The sequence below is a fragment of the Nerophis lumbriciformis genome, linkage group LG22 (genome assembly GCF_033978685.3).
Source record: "Nerophis lumbriciformis linkage group LG22, RoL_Nlum_v2.1, whole genome shotgun sequence".
NCBI classification, from domain to species: domain Eukaryota; kingdom Metazoa; phylum Chordata; class Actinopteri; order Syngnathiformes; family Syngnathidae; genus Nerophis; species Nerophis lumbriciformis.
In genome coordinates, this window is record NC_084569.2 from 6,489,959 (window position 1) to 6,503,778 (window position 13,820).

Genomic DNA, 13,820 nt, shown 5'->3' on the forward strand with positions numbered 1-13,820 from the left:
TATCGTTTTTTTTTTTTTTTTTTAATTCCATCCATCCATTTTCTACCGCTTATTCCCTATGGGGTCGCGGGGGGCGCTGGAGCCTATCTTATAAATATATTTATTTTTAGGTAAGATGAACATATTAATACAATTTATCTCTCGTCTGGATGATTTAGTTCTTGTCACCCTGTTGTCCTCCCGTCGTGAAAAAAGGCTGTCCTCCCTCAGGTCCGCATGGAGCTGGAGGGGGTGTGGCCTCCAGCTCCGCCTGAAAATCGGGAGATTTTCGGGAGAATATTTGTCCCGGGAGGTTTTCGGGAGAGGCGCTGAATTTCGGGAGTCTCCCGGAAAATTCGGGAGGGTTGGCAAGTATGGGGATCCTACTACATCGTACAGGTGTGCTTGAATAAATGTGTATGTGCTATCAGTCAAATTAAAGTGTAACTGCTTCAGAAATGGAATTCAATGAAAGCTGGGGCTATTAGGAGTTATTTAAAAAAAACATTCCAGGGTCCCAATAGGTCGAGAAAGTGTTTTACGATACAGAACAACCCACAAAGAACAAAATGAGAGGATACAACCTGATATAAGACCAGTGTTGGGACTAACGCGTTACTTTGTAACGCGTTACTTTGTAACGCGTTACTGTAACGCCGTTAGTTTCGGCGGTAACTAGTAATCTAACGCGTTATTTTTTTATATTCAGTAACTCAGTTACCGTTACTACATGATGCGTTATTTTGCGTTACTTTTTATGTAGTATAAAGTGTGTTTTATCGGAGCGCTGCTGTCGTTCTGATTCTTCTTGTGTCACAAGCCGGAGAAGAGAGACGTGCGCTCTGTGTGGGTGTGTGGGGAGGGGAGGGGAGGGGGGCGTGTCTGATCATGGCGGAGCCAGAAGTCGAGTTTGCTAACATGGAGATATTTTCACTACTTTTCTTTTGCCCAGCACAAAGAAAAGAACATTTTAGTTAAATGTAAATTGTGCTTTGGATCAAAGATGCCATCTACTGCCCAAAACAGCAATTCAAATCTGCTGAAACAAGCTACATAAGCAACATGCTTCGACGAAGCTAGTAAAGAGAGACAGAGACTCTGATGCCACTTCACCTCCACCATTTAAGGATTAACTTTGCCTCTTCTCATCATTCACCGCTGAAGGTACACACTCTGTCAATCAATGTTCCTTCTAATTGTTCATGTGTGTGAGCAAACGCAAAAACTCCCTGAGCATGAGTGGAGCCCATGTGAGCAACTTTAGACGTGCACACTGTGGCTACACCAGCAGCACACCTGTCCCAAACCTGACTAAATAACAAGTTCAATCTCCATCCATCCATCCATTTTCTACCGCTTGTCTCTTTCGGGGTGGCAGGAGCCTATCTCAGCTGCATTCGGGCGGAAGGCAGGGTACACCCTGGACAAGTCCCCTCCTCATCGCAGGGCCAACACAGATAGACAGACAACATTCTCTTATTATTATAATCAAATGACAGCAGTCATTTCCATTTCTAATATAAGTGTTTAGGCCCACTTACAATGACAATAACAACAAATATTGTTTTTCATGAACTATGTACTTGTATTGTTTGTCTGGGTGGAGGTCCTGCTTTGGAAATAGTTTGTACCCCTTTCATTTAGTTCCCATTAAAACATTCACATGTTGCACAATGAGATGTAAGCAGGGGATCATGTGTACATTCCTGCAAATTCCTGTTTGTAAAAAATATATTTTTATTAGTATTTATTTATACTAACAGCATTTAATAATTAATATTTATAAATTAAGATTCCTAATAAATGACACTAGAATAAGCACACATTTGATTGGTAAATCATAGAGTAACGACCTGGAATTACACTTTATGTGTGGTGTTGGAGTTGTCTGACTTTTTGTGTGGCTGTAAACACATCACTGGCTAAGTGCCATATGTGCAAGTGTTGGCACACGTGAGAAAGAGCGAGTGGCTGCTGTTGATATAACAAAGTTGCTTTTGGTCTGGTTTGTACTGCAGAAAATGACCACTTTTGCTAGATATCATTTTTTTTACTAATGTTTTGGTGATGTGTTTATGGCCGACAATAAAGAGTTTTGCTCAGTAAAGAAAATGCCTGGTTAGGCTTTGTGTATGTAGTGTGTGCCTTTCTTGCTTTACAGCTATGCTGTTATTATGCTGTTTGTTACTTATGTACGTTATGTTGCAGCTATTTAAAATAGTTTTGTCAATTTGTTCTGGCCAGAAACAAATTGGCCTTTGTAACATATCTTTGTCTTTGTGTGTTGTATGTAGAGCACATTGCTTAGCAGAGTTGAGTGATGCAAATGCATGTCAAGTTGATCAACAGATTGTATTATTCTCCAGTGCAATAACAGTACTGAAATAAAGGCTAAAAGGGCATTAATGGGAGCTTTAAAAAAAAAAAGAAAAAAAAAAGAAGTAACTAAATAGTTACTTTTCACAGTAACGCATTACTTTTTGGTGTAAGTAACTGAGTTACTTTTGAAATGAAGTAACTAGTAACTGTAACTAGTTACTGCTCTGCAGTAACTAACCCAACACTGTATAAGACTCTGGAACGCATCATAATAATCCCCTCAATTCCCCCCAAAAATGGATTAACTGGCTGGAATATAAAGACAATATAACATACATCCATAAACGTGGATGCATATGCAAAAGTGCAATATATTTATCCTTACAGTAATCTATTTATTTATATCTGCACCTTATTGCTCTTTTATCCTGCACTAGAACCAGCTAATGCAACGAAATTTCGTTCTTATCTGTACTGTAAAGTTCAAATTTGAATGACAATAAAAGGAAGTCTAAGTCTCTATATTGCAAAGGAAAACCACATAAGAGCACACCAATTAGAGAAAAAGTAATCCATCAGATCTGCGGCAAGAAGCAATCTCTTTTCTGCAACGGATCTAAGGCGCGGGGGAAAAAAAACTATGACAAAAGCAAGAAAGCCTAATAAGGAAGACAAAAGTAACGAGAGGTGCAATAAAAGTTGGGATTTGCTGCTTTCAAAAATAATTAGAAACATTTCATCAAGAGGAGAATGTGGAGATGGTGTCAAGTCTGGATCATGACCTTTTTTTAACGTAACTTTCAGTTGAACGGCATGGTGTAAAATGAAGGAGACTTACAGAAATCCTTGCAAGCACTCCGGGGGCCAGACTTGCTCTGGCGCAGGGAGAAGCGGCCTTTTCTGCTCAGGAAACGCCTCATCCTCGCCCGGCTCGCGGCAGGGCACGTTCCGGCCAGCCTCGCTCTTCACCCCCCGGCTCGGGGGGGTCACTCACGGCCACTCTTGCAGCCGCCGAACTCACTCGCTCACCGACGCCGCTCTCTCGACCCTGTTTTGAGATTTCTTTTACTTGAAGTCACATTGGTGCCGCAATCTCGGGTTCAATCAAGAGAACCACCCGGAGGCTGCGGCTCGGCCCAGCCTCGACGCCTGAATGATGATCACGGAACTGGGACACTTGGTTTTTGAAATGGTTCTTTGCAAGGAAAAGGTACGACGAAGCCCCATTTTTCTATAAATACCTTCCCCTCTCTCTCTTTCGCTCTTTCCATGTTCTGCTCATGTGGACGGGGGGCCTCTCAGAGGGCTGACAAGTGACCCAGAAACAGCGGCATGCAGCAGCCAGGGATCTGATTTTAGCTGCCGTCGCCTCAGCGATGGAGCACTAGTTTAGAGATGAAACCGGCAGATCTTGCTCAAGGTTGCACACCCACACACACACTCTTGTATTTGTTACCTTCTTGAGACCACCGAAAAAGGCCTTCCTCTTTAGAACCACCCTATCTAGATACCGTATTTTCCGCACTATAAGGCGCACCTAAAAACCACAAATTTTCTCAAAAGCTGACAGTGCGCCTTATAACCCGGTGCGCTTTATATATGGATTAATATTAAGATTCATTTTCATAAAGTTTCGGTCTCGCAACTTCGGTAAACAGCCGCCATCTTTTTTCCCGGTAGAACAGGAAGCGCTTCTTCTTCTACGCAAGCAACCGCCAAGGTAAGCACCCGCCCCCATAGAACAGGAAGCGCTTCTTCTTCTACTGTAAGCAACCACCCGCCCGCGTAGAAGAAGAAAAAGCGCGCGGATATTACCGTACGTTTCATTTCCTTTGTGTGTTTACATCTGTAAAGACCACAAAATGGCTCCTACTAAGCGACAGGGATCCGGTTCATGAAAAGACGCAATCTCTCCATCCGCACACGGATTACTATTTCACAGCAACTGGTATTCCTGTGAACCGCACTGTGGATACAACGGGAGCACGTACGGTGAATATTCGCACCACAGGGAATGAGAAGTCATCCTTCACTGTGGTTCTAGCTTGCCATGCTAATGGCCAGAAACTTCCACCCATGGTGATATTCAAAAGGAAGACCTTGCCAAAAGAGACCTTTCCAGCCGGCGTCATCATAAAAGCTAACTCGAAGGGATGGATGAAGAAAAGATGAGCGAGTGGTTAAGGTAAGTTTAAGTTTACGCGAAGAGGCCGGGTGGCTTTTTTCACGCAGCTCTGTCCATGTTGATATACGATTCCATGCGCGCCCACATCACGCTGGTTTTAATATATTATTAAAGTTTGACTGACCTATCTGACTGTTTTTTTGACATTCCTTTAGCGCAGTTAGATGCGGCTTACAACACGGGGCGGCTTATAGGTGGACAAAGTTTTGAAATATGCCGTTCATTGAAGGCGCGGCTTATAACCCAGGGCGCCTTATGGTGCGGAAAATACGGTATATAGATTTGTATTCACAACATTAATAATATATACAAACTATGCAAACATAAAAAAGTTTGTTGTAAAAAATGAGTTGGAATTTCACAAGAAAAAGGTCACAATTTCACAAGAAAACTTACAATTTTGGCAGCATGATAATAAAAGTCGTCATTTTACTCAACGCAAGTCAAAATGTTACAAAAAAAAACTGAACACTCGTGCAATATTATGATAAAAGTAGGAATTTTACTCAATAACAGTCGCGATTTTACAAGAAAAGCTTAACATTTTGGCAATTCTATGAAAAAAGTCAATTTTACTCAACAAAAAATGTTGGCAATATCATAATATAAATCGGAATTTTTACTTGGCAGAATTATGACAAAAGTCATCATTTCACTCAAAAAATGTCACTGTTTTACAAGAACAACAACAAAATTTGTAATATTGTGATAAAAGTCCGAATTATATAAGACAAATGTCACCATTTTGCATTGAAAAGTAATCATTTTACGAGAAGATATTGCAATATTACAGAAACAGAAAGAATATGAGAAATTGTTCCCGATTTTATAAGGAAGAAAAAGATTACTTTTAGTAAATTTTTTATTTGTAATTGGTTTTTAATCTTCATTATTTACTTCAAGTTATTACAGAATGTCTATGTAAAAAAAAAAAATTTTTTTTTTAATTTAAAATTAATTTTAAAGGGGGCGTATTTCAATTTCTTACACACGCTTATTACCTATGTTGGCCAGAGGGGGAGCACTTCGAATTGTTACACACACTTGTTATTTCATATGTTGACCAGACGGGGAGCACTTTTAAAAACGACACACAGTCAATTTGAAAAATCCCTCCTTTTTGGGACCACCCTCAATTTGATAGATTTCACCACCAGGGGTGCAAATGAGACATTCTCTTGTTAGATGCAATGGTTTTCTGTATTCCTGACTTTGGAGCAATGTTTACGGACTCTAGTATTTGGCTCTCTATTAGATGCAATGGTTTTCTGTATTGGGACCATGATTTATGTCCTAACTTGTTCACACCTCCTCGTATTGAAGTAGGGCTGGGCGATATATCGATATGCGCGATATATCGCGGGTTTGTCTCTGTGCGATATAGAAAATGACTATACCGTGATATCCGAGTATGCGTTCTCACGCAGTTGCTTTTAGCTGCGGGCATCACACTACAGGCTTTTATCACTCTCTTGTGTCTCCTTCTCACAGACAGCAAGCGCACCTTCTACACACGTCACAGACTGTCACGACATACGACACATTCGTATACGCCCTCACGCAGCAGAGACGTAGCAGCATGGCTAACGTTAGCTGTGATGCTAGCGGTAATACGAGAGAAAGAAGGTGCGAATCTGGTAACAAATGAAGGAATAATTAATTCCCCCAAAAAACAGCAGGGGGTCCATCGTCTGGCGGTGGTTTGGCTTCAAGCGGGAATATGTCGAACAGACAACCGTAATATGTCAAGTGTGGAGCGAAAGTGTTGCTATAAAAAGTAGCATTACTGCTAATATGTAGCATAATTTGAAAAGTCACCTGCTAGACAATGAAAGATTGCTTACTCCGCACGTCAACATCTCCGTTTGGTGCCACACGTCCACACCATCAAAATGCCGAGGCAAACATTTCCAGATCAACACCGTATGAAAAAAATAGTGATTTTTTTTTTTAGTTGTGATTTCCTTCTCTGCATGAAAGTTTAAAAGTAGCATATATTAATGCAGTATGAAGAAGAATGTTTTAATGTAGACACATAGAATCATCATACTGCTGTGATTATATGCATCAAGTGTTCATTCAAGGCTAAGGCAAAATATCCACATACAGGTAAAAGCCAGTAAATTAGAATATTTTGAAAAACTTGATTTATTTCAGTAATTGCATTCAAAAGGTGTAACTTGTGCATTATATTTATTCATTGCACACAGACTGATGCATTCAAATGTTTATTTCATTTAATTTTGATGATTTGAAGTGGCAACAAATGAAAATCCAAAATTCCGTGTGTCACAAAATTAGAATATTACTTAAGGCTAATACAGAAAAGGGATTTTTAGAAATGTTGGCCAACTGAAAAGTATGAAAATGAAAAATATGAGCATGTACAATACTCAATACTTGGTTGGAGCTCCTTTTGCCTCAATTACTGCGTTAATGCGGCGTGGCATGGAGTCGATGAGTTTCTGGCACTGCTCAGGTGTTATGAGAGCCCAGGTTGCTCTGATAGTGGCCTTCAACTCTTCTGCGTTTTTGGGTCTGGCATTCTGCATCTTCCTTTTCACAATACCCCACAGATTTTCTATGGGGCTAAGGTCAGGGGAGTTGGCGGGCCAATTTAGAACAGAAATACCATGGTCCGTAAACCAGGCACGGGTAGATTTTGCGCTGTGTGCAGGCGCCAAGTCCTGTTGGAACTTGAAATCTCCATCTCCATAGAGCAGGTCAGCAGCAGGAAGCATGAAGTGCTCTAAAACTTGCTGGTAGACGGCTGCGTTGACCCTGGATTTCAGGAAACGGAGTGGACCGACACCAGCAGATGACATGGCACCCCAAACCATCACTGATGGTGGAAACTTTACACTAGACTTCAGGCAACGTGGATCCTGTGCCTCTCCTGTCTTCCTCCAGACTCTGGGACCTCGATTTCCAAAGGAAATGCAAAATTTGCTTTCGTCAGAAAACATGACTTTGGACCACTCAGCAGCAGTCCAGCTGGTGTCGGTCCACAAAAGGAGCTCCAACCAAGTATTGAGTATTGTACATGCTCATATTTTTCATTTTCATACTTTTCAGTTGGCCAACATTTCTAAAAATCCCTTTTTTGTATTAGCCTTAAGTAATATTCTAATTTTGTGACACACGGAATTTTGGATTTTCATTTGTTGCCACTTCAAATCATCAAAATTAAATGAAATAAACATTTGAATGCATCAGTCTGTGTGCAATGAATAAATATAATGTACAAGTTACACCTTTTGAATGCAATTACTGAAATAAATCAAGTTTTTCAAAATATTCTAATTTTACTGGCTTTTTCCTGTATATATCGTGTATCGCGATATGGCCTTAAAATATCGCAATATTAAAAAAAGGCCATATCGCCCAGTCCTATATGGAAGCTACTTTTCCTTGATGTCTCAAGAAGGGTAGAAATACAAGAACACACACACACACACACACACACACACACACACTCATTGCAAGCTGTCAAAATGACTCACCTGAAAACTTTGTATAGAAGCCCTGAACAGAAATACGTTTTATAAGAAAATAACATTTATTTGGTATTGCGGTTTGCTATAATGAGTTCAAGTGTGGCGTGACAACATAAACCTTCGTTGGCAGGACGCGAACAGCAAACAACATTTTGACCTTCGAGAAGCCAGGAGGTTAGCAGATGACGTCAAAAACATGGGTCAATAACTGAAGAAAGAATGAATGAAAAACCTTATGTGCTTTGATGTTTTCTGTCTTGTTCTTTTCTCTTGACCTTGGTGTAGTAATGGACCTCTTTAATCACACGATAACAGTCTGAATCTCCACCTCCTGCGGCGTAGTGGTGATGACATACTCCTGCTGCACTCCCCCCGCCTCCATCGCCTCCTCCGTGGTTACCATAGCGACCGTCCCCTCCGAAGTTTCCACGGCCTGGGCCAGCAGCGTACCGTCGCTGATGGCCGACGCCAGCGTCATGGCCACCTGTTCCGTCAGGCTCTCGGGCGTGGCGATGGTGATGGTGTCGCCGCAGTCGGTGATGGACGTGCCCTCGTCGTTGGTGACCGCGTTGCGTACGATGATCTGGTGGCTGCCCGTGCCGCCGGCGCTGTGGGACTGGCTGACGATCCGCTGCACCACTTTCATGATATGGTTGCCCATCTAAGTGTGGACATGAAGTTATATAGAATCATGTGGTTGGTGGCAACCTTTTAATGCCACTGAACAGGATTAGATGCTGACCTCATTTTGGCTGTCCTGAATGAGTGTCACCTCTTCTTCCTGCACTTCTTCTTCTGTTTGAGTCTGTGGGACGTAGGAGAAGAGCATGAGTTATACAACACCCCTGAAACATTTGAATTATTCCGAGATAAAAAAAAAACTTTGTTTAATGACAGTGTAGGAGCCTAAATGCTATTTAAGTTCATTTACATTTTATGGAAGGTGCTTTATGTTTATTCAGCCAAAAGGGGACTATTTACTTTATTTAAATAATACGAAAATGTATATATTGCATGCTTAGAATAATTATAAGTAGAGATGTCCGATAATGGCTTTGGTGGTTAGCGGGGGGTGTATATTGTAGCGTCTCGGAAGAGTTAGTGCTGCAAGGGGTTCTGGGTATTTGTTCTGTTGTGTTTATGTTGTGTTACGGTGCGGAAGTTCTCCCAAAATGTGTTTGTCATTCTTGTTTACAATATACATATATACACACACACACACCCACACACATACACATACACATACACACACACACAATTATCTATATGTGTGTGTATATATATACCTATGTGTGTGTGTATATATATACCTATGTGTGTGTGTATATATATATACATATACATACATATATATATATATATATATATATACATATACATACACACACACACATATATACATACTTATATACATATATATACACCTATATATACACAAATACACATACACATATATACATATATACACATACACATATATATATATATATATATATATATATATATATATATATATATATATATATATATATAGGGTTGTATGGTATACCGGTATTAGTATAGTACTGCCATACTAATGAATAATTTTCGGTACTATACCACTTCTGAAGTGCACCGGTCCCGCACCCCCCTGCGCCCGCGTCAAAGTCACGTCGCGACATTGCTGGTTTTACGTGCAGAGGAGCATGTTCGGCAGCGAGCACACACAGAGTACTTACCGTATTTTCCGCACTATTAGCCGCACCTAAAAACCACAAATTTACTCAAAAGCTGACAGTGCGGCTTATAACCCGGTGCGCTTTATATATGGATTAATATTAAGATTCATTTTCATAAAGTTTCGGTCTCGCAACTACGGTAAACAGCCGCCATCTTTTTTCCCCGTAGAAGAGGAAGTGCTTCTTCTTCTACGCAAGCAACCGCCAAGGTAAGCACCCGCCCCCATAGAACAGGAAGCGCTTCTTCTTCTACTGTAAGCAACCACCCGCCCCGGTAGAAGAAGAAGCGCGCGGATATTACGTTTCATTTCCTTTGTGTGTTTACATCTGTAAAGACCACAAAATGGCTCCTACTAAGCGACAGGTTTCCGGTTCATGAAAAGACGCAATCTCTCCATCCGCACACGGACTACTATTTCACAGCAACTGCCTAAAGACTTTCAAGAAAAGCTGGCTACTTTCCGTGCATATTGTAAAAACAAGATAGCTGAAAAAAAGATCCGGCCAGAGAACATTATCAACATGGACGAGGTTCCACTGACTTTTGATATTCCTGTGAACCGCACTGTGGATACAACGGGAGCAGGTACGGTGAATATTCGCACCACATGGAATGAGAAGTCATCCTTCACTGTGGTTCTAGCTTGCCATGCTAATGGCCAGAAACTTCCACCCATGGTGATATTCAAAAGGAAGACCTTGCCAAAAGAGACCTTTCCAGCCGGCGTCATCATAAAAGCTAACTCGAAGGGATGGATGGATGAAGAAAAGATGAGCGAGTGGTTAAGGTAAGTTTACGCGAAGAGGCCGGGTGGCTTTTTTCACGCAGCTCCGTCCATGTTGATATACGACTCCATGCGCGCCCACATCACGCTGGTTTTTAATATATTATTAAAGTTTGACTGACCTATCCGACTGTTTTTTTGACATTCCTTTAGCGCAGTTAGATGCGGCTTATAACACGGGGCGGCTTATAGGTGGACACATTTTTGAAATATGCCGTTCATTGAAGGCGCGGCTTTTAACCCAGGGCGCCTTATGGTGCGGAAAATACGGTACAAGCAGACACAGTGTGTAGACAGAAAATGGAGAATGGACGCATTTTGGCTTAAAAAGTAAAGATAAAGGTGTAGTTATAACACTGAGACACCCTCAGAGAGAGGTGCTTTAAGACATATTTAAAGTCCAGCCCCAGTCTGCAGTGTTGTAGCTACTTCTAAATCACTAATCCTGGTCTCCATGGCGACAAATAAAGTGAGTTTCTTAAAAGTAGCATTATCACTGCAGGACGAGGAATAGCTAAACATGCTTCACTACACACCATAGCTCACTGGCATCAAAATGTAAACAAACGCCATTGGTGGATCTACACCTGACATCCACTGTAATGATATAAAGTACAGGCACGTATCTAGTGGATACTACTATGATTAGGTCGATATTTTTTGGCATCACAACATCTTCTTTCGTTTTTTTTAAATGCATATTATGTTTATAAACTAAGGAAATATGTCCCTATACACATGAGGACTTTGAATATGACCAATGTATGAGATCCTGTAACTACTTGGTATCGGATTGATATCTAAATTTGTGGTATCATCCAAAACTAATGTAAAGTATCAAACAACAGAATAATAAGTGTGTTAGAATAATCATGTATATATATTATCACACAACTTTAGTATGCTTAAAATCCGTTGCTATAGTTATTAGCTATTGTGCTCAAGATGTACCGTTTCTATCTGTGCAAGGACAAAACTTCTTGTCTGAGGGGTGGCCTCAGCCAAGGACTTCAAGGACCTCAACGAAGATAAGACGACAGCACGCAGACGAAAGAGAGACAAGGCGAAATCACAAGGCCCCCAGCACATTCCGTCACGTATTGTGCGTACTGGAGCTGCTTTGCATGATATATGTGACCACTCCTTTTAGAGGCGGCCTTAGTGATGTTGACTGGGGAAGTCCTGAATAAATAGAAGGACGCGGGAGCTGTACCTTAGAGCATAGGGCGAGACTGTGACTAAATGTGCAGCTCCATGCGTTCTCCTCATGAGCTAAATTGAACTCTGTCTCTGTTTAATAGATGTCATCAGTGTTTGAACCTGACAAAGTGATTATTACATTTTAACAGAAGTGTAGATAGAACATGTTAAAAGAGAAAGTAAGCAAATATTAACAGTAAATGAACAAGTAGATTAATATTTCATTTTCTACCACTTGTCCTTAATAATGTAGACAAAATAATAGAACGAAATAGCGCAAAATAGTTTCTTCTTCCTAACGGTGTGTATCAGAAAATAATTGAGAAGCACTGCTATAGGGTAACCATGACAACACAAGAGCTGCCCTTGCAAACTGACAGATTTGGAGCAGAGATAGACATAACAGATTGAGTGGTTGTTTTTAAAGAACAGACGCTTGTCTGCAGTTGAGCTACATCCACACTACATTCATCCATCCATCCATTTTCTATCGCTTGTCCATTCGCTTTTGGGGTGCAAAATATATTTTTTTGAAGTTTCATCATTTTCATTTCATCTCATTGAAAAAGTGTGGTTACTATGGATCAAAAATTTTGGTCTAAGATCCGATACTTATACGATTATAGAACTGAACATGTTTTATAACACATTTTTATAAAACCTCTTATTAAACTAAAAATGTGCTATTATTGTTGTAAATCAGATGATGCATTACATTTGTGGTATTGATTGCTACATACAATTTTTGGACAAAATAAAGTGACATAAGTAAACAAAAACAAAAGCTACTATTGGCTCCCATTCGAATCATTTGGATTTTGCCCTCAAATTCTTAATGTACTTACTTCTGAGTTTTTAAACAGTAACAAAAACGACCACAAAAATGTTTTTTTTATAAAAGAAACAATAAAAATATCCTTCTAATAACTTTAGTATTGTTGATATACAAATATTGTACTAGGTATCGATAGTATCGACATCTAAATCGTTCACCCCTATTTTACATCGAAGCTTTAGTGGTGAGCTTCTTTATATATTGTTTATATTGTATATATTATATAATAATATAATAATATAATGTATCAGTATATATTATATACTGTATATATCAAGGGTGCTCATTACGTCGATCGCGATCTACCGGTCGATCTCGGAGGGTGTGTCAGTCGATCACCAGCCAGGCATTAAAAAAATAGTCCTAAAAATGAGCGATCATAAATCTTCACTATGACGTCACTTTCGTCACTTGATTGACATTCACGGCACCCGAGGGTCTTCTGAGATGACGCTGGCTGCTGCCAGCTGATTAAAATTACCGACTGGAAGGCGAGAAACACTTTATTTCAACAGACTCTGGCGCCGTACCTGTCGTCAAAACTCCAAAGACCGACTGCACAGTTGCACAATAAAAGCTCTGCTTCATCCTGCCTGCGCTACCAAAATAAGAGTCTCAGAAAGCTGGCGTGCACAAGCTAGCAAGCTACGGAGTTTGCCGACAATGTATTTCTTGTAAAGTGTATACAAAGGAGTACGGAAGCTGGACAAATAAGATGCCAAAAACCAACCACTTTCATGTGGTATTGGACAGAAAGGAGGACTTTTTTTCTCCTCCATTCGAAAATGCAGACGTTATCATCACCACTGTCTGATTCCAATCAATGCAAGTCATCACAATCAGGTAATACACCAACTTATATTCTTGTCTTCATGAAAGAAAGGAATCTATATGTGTTAAACATGCTTGTATTATCTTTAACCACCTTTAAGTTGTTAACAATATTAACTATATGTGTTAAACATGCTTGTTTTATCTTTAACCACCTTTAAGTTGTTAACAATATTAACTATTTGTGTTAAACATGCTTGTATTATTTTTAACCACCTTTAACTTGTTAACAATATTAACTATATGTGTTAAACATGCTTGCATTATCTTTAAACACCTTTAACTTGTTAACAATATTAACTATATGTATTAAACATACTTGTATTATCATTAAACACCTTTAATGTATTAACAATATTAACTATATGTGTTAACATGCTTGCATTATCATTAAACACCTTTAACTTGTTAACAAAAACATATATTTCATAAATAAGTAAATATAAATGATATATATGAATGAGGTAGATC

General features: G+C 39.8%; 2 protein-coding genes across 3 annotated transcripts in view; both read right to left on the bottom strand.

The window, feature by feature from the left end:
* grid2ipa (glutamate receptor, ionotropic, delta 2 (Grid2) interacting protein, a) overlaps positions 1-3,492 on the bottom strand; it is a 138,727-nt gene extending 135,235 nt beyond the window's left edge. The window contains exon 1 of the mRNA XM_061974350.2: positions 3,137-3,492. Within this exon, the coding sequence (XP_061830334.1) occupies positions 3,137-3,218 (82 nt within the window). The 5' untranslated portion in view covers positions 3,219-3,492. The remainder of the gene's footprint in view (positions 1-3,136) is intronic.
* Positions 3,493-8,019: 4,527 nt separating this feature from the next.
* Positions 8,020-13,820, bottom strand: part of e4f1 (E4F transcription factor 1) — a 39,709-nt gene continuing 33,908 nt past the window's right edge. For both annotated transcript variants that reach the window (XM_061974349.1, XM_061974348.2), the window contains exons 13-14: positions 8,723-8,785; positions 8,020-8,641 (exon numbers count right to left, since the gene is read on the bottom strand). In XM_061974349.1, the coding sequence (XP_061830333.1) occupies positions 8,282-8,641; positions 8,723-8,785 (423 nt within the window). In that variant the 3' untranslated portion in view covers positions 8,020-8,281. The remainder of the gene's footprint in view (positions 8,642-8,722; positions 8,786-13,820) is intronic.